We start from the raw sequence: 10,212 nt of genomic DNA, 5'->3' as shown, positions 1-10,212 counted from the left end.
CTTCAGTTTCTTTACTTACCGAAGTCGCTCAAATGCTCTAGCGATTGTGCCTCACGTTTATAAACAATGTGATGTGCGGTATCTGGATTTGGGCTCAGCTCGTGCGGCAGCGGTTTTATCACCATCTCATGACCAATGCTACCCTCCTGTAAAGAAAAAAATAGTGGAAAATATTTAGTGAGATGAATTTTAAAAAAGTAAACTTATTAGGTTAACTTAAAAATAATTTATTTATAGAAATTAGTTTACTAATTTGAAAAATTGTTTTTGAGACAAATGTTTATAAAAAAATATATTAACAAAACTTTATTTTTTTACTAAAATTATTATTTTTTTATTCTCAAAATTCATGATTTTACACAATTTTTATAATTAAATTAAAATAGGTTTTGGTAAAATTAAAATTGTCATCAAATGGAATTTTAATAATATTACAAGTGATTTAATTATTTTATTGAATTCTTTTTATAATATTATTTTTAATAAATTGCACTTTTATTTTATTTATTTTCTTAAAGTTCTTTTTGAGTATCAAAAATTATTTAAATTGTTAAATTTTTGCTATTTTTTTTTTAATAGAAATTTCTTGAATATCACTTAATTGTTTCATTAAAAAAAGTTAATATAATTTTTACAATTAAAAGTTTTAATAAAAGTTTATTACTATAATTTTTTTCTTATAATTTAAGTTTTATTATTTTTTAAGTAAGTATACTTATTTCTAATATAATACTTGTATAATGGAATGATTGCACGTTTCTTTGAAATTTTGATAAATTCATATTTTTGAAATCTTTTTTTGTATTTTATATAATTTTGTTTAGTTATTAATTTAAATATTAACCTATGTAAATCAAAAGTATTAATATTTGATATGTTTCTTCATTATTATATTCTTCAACATATGCATATCTTAAAGTTTAATTTTTTTATATTATATTAGGTCAAGTAAAAAGTTCGTTCGGTTTTTATCTAAGAGATGGCGTTATTGTCCATAGTATTACTGTTACGCGTCGCATCATGCCATACTATACGGTGCTGAAAACGTGTTTATTCGCGCTGAAAGTTTGTCTTTGACAGTCAAAGATGGACACCAGCAAAGAGAAAATTCGCTATATTTTACAATTTTTCTTCGATCAAGGCGAAAAAGCAGCCAAAGTGGCTGAAAACATTAATTTAGATTATGGGCCTGATACTGTAAACGAACGTGTAGCACAAAAGTGGTTTGCTAGGTTCCGTTTCGGTAATTTCGATGTCAAAGATGCACCACGCGTCGGGAGGCCTGCCGTCGAAAATTGCGATTGAATCATGAAAATAGTGGAAACAGACCGTCACGTGAGCACTTATTTAATTGCTGAGGAACTAAAGATAAGCCAGAAAACGTTTGGAACCATTTGCATAACCTTGAATTCAAAACGGAGCTCAATGTTTGGGTGTCACACGAACCAACGCAAAAAACATGATGGACCGAAATTCCATCTGCAAATCGCTGCAGAATCGCAATAAAATCGACCCGTTTCTGAAGCGGACTGTGACTGGCGATGAAAAATGGGTCACTTATGACAACATCGAGCGCAAACGGTCGTGGTCAAAGCTCGGGGAAGCGGCCCAGATGGTGGCCAAGACCTGATTGACGGCCAGGAAGGTTTTGCTGTGTGTTTGGTGGGATGGGCAAGGAATCATCTACTGCGAGCTGCTCCCCTATGGCCAAACGCTCAATTCGGCCCTCTACTGCCAACAACTGGACCGCTTGAAGGCAGCACTCATCCAGAAGAGGCCATCTTTCATCAACAGAGGTCGAATTGTGTTCCATCAGGACAACGCCAGGCCACACACGTCTTTGGTGACTCGCCAGAAGCTCCTGGAGCTCGGATGGGAGGTTCTAATGGCCTCAAGAGAGGCCTGTGAAAATTGGCTCTCCGAGTTTTTTGGCAATAGGGACGCAGTCTTCTACGAGAGGGGTATAATGAAGTTAGCATCTCGTTGGCAACAAGTTTACGAACAAAACAGCGCATATTTGACTTAAATCGGACAAATGTACACAAAGTTATCATCTTTTGAAAAATCAATAAAAAACCGAACGAACTTTTAACTTTACCAATATTTTTTTAAACTTGCATATGTTTTTTTTATCATAAATAATTTAGTTATCTCCAACATTTAAACTTGGCCGTGAAATATATAATTTGAGTTTCAAGGCATAGCTGTATTTGCTTTTTATTTAATTTTTATGCTTATAAATATACATTTGAATACAAATATATACAAGTATATGGTATATATATTTCATAATGCTAATAAAGTCAATTTTTTCGGTTAAAATGGAAAATAAAGCTCCGATAAAATCGCCCCTGCTTGCCTTAAAATGCAGTTTGTTCATTCTTGTGCGTGATAACTATTATTAAGTTGGTTATTTAATTGGATTTTAGACCGTGAATTTGTGCGGCATTTCGTTTTAAGACAAATAAATTTAAATCAATAAATTTGAAATTGATTGCATAGCGTGCATTGTTTAGCATTTAAAACATATAAAACGAGTTCTGTTAACTATACGGTATTATGCATTAAATTTAATTAATTATATTGGCTGCTGTCAATATAAGAGTGGACATGGGCGTACACGTGATGTTAAGAGTTTATGGGTGAGACGAACGAGCAAATAAATTATTACTTTTCTCTATTTTAATTAATTTGTTGTAAAGTGAAAAAGTTTAAGAAAAAATAATTTATGGAGAATAAATAAATATTTGTTGAAAAAATAAATTAAACAATATAACTTTTTAGGAAAAAAAATTATGAGAATTAAAAGAAACCTAAAAATGTTGATAACTTATTTTTAGAAGACGAAATAGTGTGATAATGTACAATTTTATGACAAAAAGCCACTTCTTATTTGTTTTCTCAATTTATTAAAAAATTCAGTTGTCACATAATTTTTATTGTTCACAATTCCTTCAACCGCAAACTCAGTTAGTGATCGTAGTGGCGCCGCTACATTGCACCCAACAACAGGACAAGGCAAATGAACTTTAAATTTGCAGCCACCTTCCGCATTACACAACACACACACATACACACAGATGCAGGCGTGTATGTGCTTTTATGGTAGCAAGAGCATGCACTTCTACATTTTCTTTTAATTGGCATTTTGTCATTTTTTATAGCGAAACACAATGCGCAAATAAATATTGTCTGGAACCTTATTTAAATTGCTGGGACTTCTTTTTGGGATTTTTACAATTATTGTAAATTTTGTTGCATTGCATTTAGCGTTTTTTGGCATTACTTTTGATTTTTATGGCGACTTTTATGTCTTACTTGGCGTCGAAGTTTTTATTGTTTTTTAAAACTACTAAATTTTACAGAAAATCGAAACTTAAATTTTATTCTTTTTTGAATTCCTTTCTTACGCCTTCAACTTGATCTAGACTTTGCTCAAAATAAAAATAAATATTTTTCCAAACTAAAAAATTATTATAATTATCAAATTGTGAGGTTACATGAAATATGAATAAACTATTACTAACTTTAAAATTGCAAATCAAGAATAACGATATTATTATGTAATTTTTAAATTATATCAAGATATAAAAAAATATTGTTATATTTTAAACGTTTTAAAGATTTAAAAAAATTTTAAATAAATTTGAATTCTTATTTAATAAATATCTTAATTATTAAAATTTGTTTACGCATAAAAAATATTAAAATTTATTTAGAATATAAATATCATACATATAGTTTATTAGAGTATTATGTCATGTACGGCTATTTTTGTGCACATAAAAGAATATCGAAATATGCATTTAGAAAGAAATTTAGATGTTTCTTTTTAAATTTTTTATAAAGTTTTCTTCTATAAGTATGAAAAATTTGTATAGTTGTTGTTGTAAAACGCTTATCGTTTTTTGAAAATAGATGGTTTTAGATTTTTAAAATTTTGGAAATTTTTTAACTTAAAATTTTTTTAATACTGTTTTAGTACTGTTTAAAATTAGTCATAAATATTGGTACAAATTCCGAATTTTTTTTTAAACATTTTTTTAATTTTACTAAATTTTTCAAATATTTAAAATTTCAAAAATTAACAGAATAGAAGTAATTTTTAATAAAAATAAATAATATTTTTAAATTTTTTTTATATGTACCTATGTGTATAAAAAGAGGAATTAAAAAAGAAATATTTTGGAAATTTTTAAAAAAATTTTCAAATATTAAAATTTAAAAAAATAATTAGAATAAAATTGTAGAAGTAGTTTTAATATATCAGTAATACATTTTTCATAAATTCTTTCTTAACACATTTAATACTATAAATTTAATACGTTTATTACAGTCAAAAGACTTAAGCAACAACTGTCGGTAAATAAATGCAATAAAAAAAATTTCCTTGCACTACATAAAATGCAAAACAAAAAAAACATTCGTGATAGCTAAAAAAATAAACAACTGGAAAACTGCACAAATTATCAACTGTCAGAAAGTATTTGCGAAACGATACATTACAATGACGTGAACATACGCCTGAGACAACGCCTATTGTGGAGTGTTTTGTTGCAACAATAACGTATGGTTTGCATAAGTGTGGAGACAAAAGACTTAAGACACGAACACGAGAAGGAAAAGTACGGTTTGTGGGTAAAAGATATGTGTTTAGTCAAATTAAATTTAAAAAAATAGTAACAATTAAAAAAATTTTCCACAAAAAATTCCTTTACCCTTTATCAAAAAACTGCAGTGCTACACACATTTTGACAGCCACTGTAATGGCGGCAATATTAAAGCGTAATTTATGCTCACGCCGGTGCCATTCGGTGAACGCTTACCGCCTGCCTTTGAAACCAACTTAATTTAAAACTAAAATGCAGGAAAAAATAACAACAACAACTACTGCTGAAAGCCTTTAAGAATGTTAACTCAACATTGTTGAGTGCTGCAGAATTGCTCGCTGATTGCATCGACACGCCCTGAGTCGCCAGCAAGCAAACGAAAAGTAAATTTAATAAATTAGACTTTTGCACAGAGCAATGCGGAAAATATTTTCGGTGTAAAAAATGCACAAATAAAGAAAACTGCAGAAAATGTAATGGAAATCCAGTGTCGCATAATAATTTATTGGCTTTGGTGTGACACAATTTTTCGCTCGCGAAAGATAGTTGGAGGTGGCGGCGTGGCCTATTTGTCTAAGCGCTTGCTGACCAGGCAGGCGGCAGACAGACAAATAGTTTTGTAAAATACAAAACAAAAACATAAATTAAAAAATAAATACAAAGTTTTGAAAAAAGCCAAAAATAATAATAAAAAAAGAAAATTTAAAATTCATATGAGTGTAGGAATATCTTGTGCTAAATAAAAATTAATAAACAATTTGTGAAAAAAAATTGTAAAACTTTTAAATAAGGTCGACAAACTAACGGACAAAAAGTCAGGCTAAACTATTAATTTTTATTAAATGTAAAATTAAAAACTCAATTTTTTTTATCAAATTTCAAATTTCTGAAAACTTGAAATTACTTGTTACAAAAAAAAAAAATTAAAATTAAAAACCGTTTTTGCAATTTTTTGTTTATTAATATAAATACAAACAGCTTACAACTGTCACTTGTTGACCAAACAAATTACTTTAGTGTAGTGGCCTAAGGCTTATAATTACAATTTGGCATTTGAAATACTCAATACAAATTGGAACGCGGCTAGTAATAGGATTTAAGCGTATTTCTTTCATTAAATTATTTTTTAAATTCCCGGAGGCGTTTTTTGGTCTTTGAGAAAATTCAATTTAAGGATTATTTTTACTTTTTGGTCAGTGTATATTTACATTGGAATGAAATAAAAGGCGTTGATGCAGCTCTTAATTGGATTTTCCAGCGAGTTGGTAAATTTGATAACAAAATTTTAAAGCGAATACAACGTTGCAAATTATTTTTGTAAGTTAGTTACTCTTTGCATTTTTTTCAAAGTTCAAGGAAAACATATTTAAAAGGCTTAGAAAAAAATAGAAAAATATTTAAAAATTATTTTAGGTTATCATTAAAAAATTTACAAATACGTGACTTTACTAAGAAGTCTACGAAAGGAAGTTAAAGTTAAATGCTTTAAAAAAAAATTAAATTTGATAACAATAAAAAAAAAATATAAAAACTTCTTTGAAACTTTTTGAGGCAAAAATTTAAATTTTGCGACACTCAAATAATTACATTAAGATTCAATTTTAGTAATACACCAGAAATGCTTCAAATGGGGACAAATAAAAATTACCTTATTACATATATCTAATTATGCACTTTGATTTTATACTCAGACTTCTAACCAAAAAAAAAAAAAAAAATACAACAAAAACTTTTAAGTACAATTTTGAGGCAAAAAAAAAAGTGATCAATATTTATAAATAAAGTGATATTTTTTTTATAAAAGAATTGTATGTAATTACTTTAATACGAAATTATAATAAGATACAATTGACAAAATTTTTTATTTTTCTGAAAGGCTGTCAGGTTTAAAGAAAAGTTTTTTTACAAAAAATTTGTTTTGGGACACGCCTCAAAATTACATTCATATTTTTTATATAGTAGATACAGAGTTATTTTAATATATATACGTGAAAGTGTATTGAAAATAAAAAATATTTTTTAACAAATTTTTTGGGTCAAAATTCAAAATATTTAGAGCATCGAAATTTTGATTGTTAGTTTTGTAATGAAATATAAGTACATACTTGTTTTTTTGGAACACATATTTGAAATTATACACACCACTTTATTTTAGATTTTGATAATTAACTAAGAAAGTTTTTAATATCATATATATTTTTAATTTTTCTTACAATAAATCCAAAAATATTTACAGCCACATCAGTCATTGAACTAAAATGGATTTCAGTTAAATCTTAAGACTTAAGTAACCAACTTGACTGAGATGCATAATTTAAAGGTTAAAAATATATATTCTTATATCACTCATTGTAAACACAACACTCTTCTTCTTGCCCAGCGGTGACCTTAATTCATTAATCAAAGGGTTAAGTATTGCCTTTTCATATGACATTGAACTTTACGATAGTTCAGCTTCAATAAATAAATGCAACTGTAACATTTGGTGGCTCTAAGGAAAAAAAAATTACAATAATTTCCATAAGCCATACAATTTTCCAACATAAATTTAAAAATACTTGAGTCAGCTAATGAATTAATTAATGTGTTTTGTAATTAATTACTTCGCATATACATTTTTCTGTTTGTGGCTTGTTTACGAGTTTGTATAGCCAGCTGCACTGCATTTTGACTTAATTGTACAGCTCAATGTCAAGCGGAAAGACAAAATGAAATATTTCAGAGAATTGCTTTGATTATTATTTCAATTTATAATGCCTTGCTGTGCTTTTGCGCTGTAGTGTAGTAGCTTGAGTTTGCTTCATACCACTGATTTAAGTAAATTATTTATGAATCTGGAAAATATTGCTTTACAAAAAATATTTTTTTATGAGTAATAGCAAAAAACAAGAATAGAAAGAAATTGTCTAAATAAAATTTTTGGGAAACAAAAATATTTTGATACAGCAAAAAAGGACGCTTTTATTATTTTCCTAAGTTAATGGATATGGGATAGCGTGCAATTGTATCGAAAATAGGGTTTGGGACCGCCAACATTTTTGGGTCATCTAGTATGTCGGCTTTTTAAAGGGATATACATATTTTTATTTGAAATTCGATATACAACTGAGTTATAATATAATATAATTTATTTATTTATGAAATCAAAAATATTAAGTATTTTGGGACAGGGTTTAAAAAAATATAATTAAAAAAAAGGTGTCTTAATATTCTTTAAAATTGCTATACTTTTTTATTGAGATAATTGAACTAAAGATAGTATTTAAAAATTTATAAGTCGTAACAGAAAAATACGGTAAGTTTTGAATTTGTGCCTAGGCCCTAAGCTTTTGAAATATTTCAATAATTATTTATTTCAAACAATACAGTTAAATATAGGTTTCAACGAACCAGTGCTGAAGTATTTTTATAATTTACATAAATATTCTTTTAATGCACTAGACCGAGCGATAATAAAATATGAATAAATTATCTAAAAGAAAAAATCTTGATCTTTCGGACAAAAAATACTTTGTTCATAAATTGGGACACATTTTTAAGCATATGTTTTGGAATAAATAATGAGCTTCCATAAACTTTAGAGTGGTTTTCAGGATTTTTTTTTTAAACCGGTTAAAATTTATCCATTATAAAAATTTAGGACATGAATAATTATATTTAGTTTCGAAACTTTTTTTTTTGGGACAAACATTGCTTTTTGGGACATTTTCAAAATATTAACTTGCCTAATCATTACCTAATAGCAGCAATCCGATGCCTTGAAACTGTCTAATTCGCTGCTAGTGCAATTATAAATATTTTGGGGCAAAAAATACGATTCTTTGCATCATAATATCAAAGTGGATTCCGTAAAGGCTCTAAACAATTGTATATGTTCTATATTAATCTTCTCATCACATCTAATGATTTTGGGGCAGAATATTTTTAAATGGCCTTGTATGAATATGAAAACTAAAGCAAATTTAAAATGTAGAAATCATTATTTATGTGAGCATGACAATTTTATGCTACTTTATAAAAAATCATTAACACTAACTATTGGCAATCATAAATTCAAATTATGGTAGTCCGCTAAAAACAGTCACTGCTAATGCATATCAAACGAAATATAAAATTAATCAAAATCCCAATGTGCCACTAACAAATCTATCATAGCTACTGCGTTGGATATTTGAGAAAGGTGCGCAAATTTGTTAGCATGAATAAAAGAAGAGGGTAAAATAGTGGTTAAACAAAAAATTAAATACAATATTTTTTTTTATAAAAAATACAAAAATAATAAAATCGAAAACGGTTTTTTTAAATGTGGCTATCAATCTCAGTCGATAGTACAAAAAATTTTGAAAACAAAAATATAACAAGTTCAATAAAAACGCATGCAATAAAATTTAGTTTAACTATCGATCAACGATTAGCAATGCAACACATTGATAGATGAGCAAGTTTTCGAGGAGTTGCAAAGATGTGCTCATACAAAACGATGGGCGGCTTCAGTTTTTGCTTATATTGATGTTTATCGAAATGTGTTTATATGTAAAATGTAGGCAGGGCCACAAACATTTGGCTAACAAGTCGACATATGCTGAACTACAGAGGTACTTGGTCAAGGTTGCCATGTTATTAAAAGTTTTCAAAATGTTGGTTTTTTAATTTTAAGAGTTTTTAATGATTTCAGCTGATTAAAAAAATTAGGTATTGGTTTAAAAAATATTATAAATAAACTAAAATATTCAAAAATTGAGAAACATTTAAAAAATAAAAAATAAAATATATAATTACTTAATTGTAAATTTAAAAATATTTACAAAATATATTAATAAAAAATATCAACATTAACAATAAAAATTGAAAATATATTTTTAATATAAAAAAAACATACAATTTTCAAATATTTTAATTAAAGAAAAATTTAAAATAATGTAAAGTAAATTTAAGATTATTTAAAAATCAAATAAAAAAATTTTCGCATCAAGTTAAAGCGCCTTTGCATTAACAAATTTCAGTTCAGTTATTAAATATATATATAAGTCAACATATTTTGAACACTTCTTAAAGTTGGCAAATGCTTTAGACTCTTTACAAGGCCAAAAGAACTTAATGCAGCGATGTGAGGCTAAGATTTGACACAAAAACATGTTATAATTTTAGTTTTATTTTTTTTTCTAACACTATTTGATGGAATTAAAATTTTAGGCCGCCAACGTGCTGACTTTGACCATTGAAACCGGCCAATGGAAGCCATGAAATTGCTAGATTAAGCAGCACTGAATAAATAGAATTACGTATAATACAGCATGAGTTGAGAACGAAAACACAATAAATAAAAATCAATTAGAATTTGAACGACTTAGAACAAGTTGGTGCAAGTGTTACGTATACGCAGTGGGGAGGCTGGTAAGCCTTATACTGTATTTATATGAAATAAAAAAAAAGGTGTTTTCGGCTTGGCTTTAACATTGAAAACTGCGTGGTATTCAGCGCGCTTAAGAATTTTGGCTGGCGACTTAAGCCACTGGGTGTTCTCAATAATCAAAGACTTGTTAAGTTCTTAGGCGGCCTGAACCATGACTGCTAAGAGGCTGTGGCAAAATCGTTGCATTTT

General features: G+C 27.7%; 1 protein-coding gene across 7 annotated transcripts in view; it reads right to left on the bottom strand.

Annotated features, from left to right (window-relative positions):
* sona (sol narae) overlaps positions 1–10,212 on the bottom strand; it is a 139,689-nt gene that overhangs the window by 29,519 nt on the left and 99,958 nt on the right. For all 7 annotated transcript variants that reach the window (XM_036375758.2, XM_036375765.2, XM_070109246.1 and 4 more), the window contains exon 6: positions 20–146. In XM_036375758.2, coding sequence (XP_036231651.2) covers positions 20–146 — 127 coding nt within the window. The remainder of the gene's footprint in view (positions 1–19; positions 147–10,212) is intronic.

This window comes from Bactrocera oleae, chromosome 4 (assembly GCF_042242935.1).
Source record: "Bactrocera oleae isolate idBacOlea1 chromosome 4, idBacOlea1, whole genome shotgun sequence".
In the NCBI taxonomy this organism is placed as follows: domain Eukaryota; kingdom Metazoa; phylum Arthropoda; class Insecta; order Diptera; family Tephritidae; genus Bactrocera; species Bactrocera oleae.
This window is presented reverse-complemented; position numbering and strand designations above follow the sequence as displayed.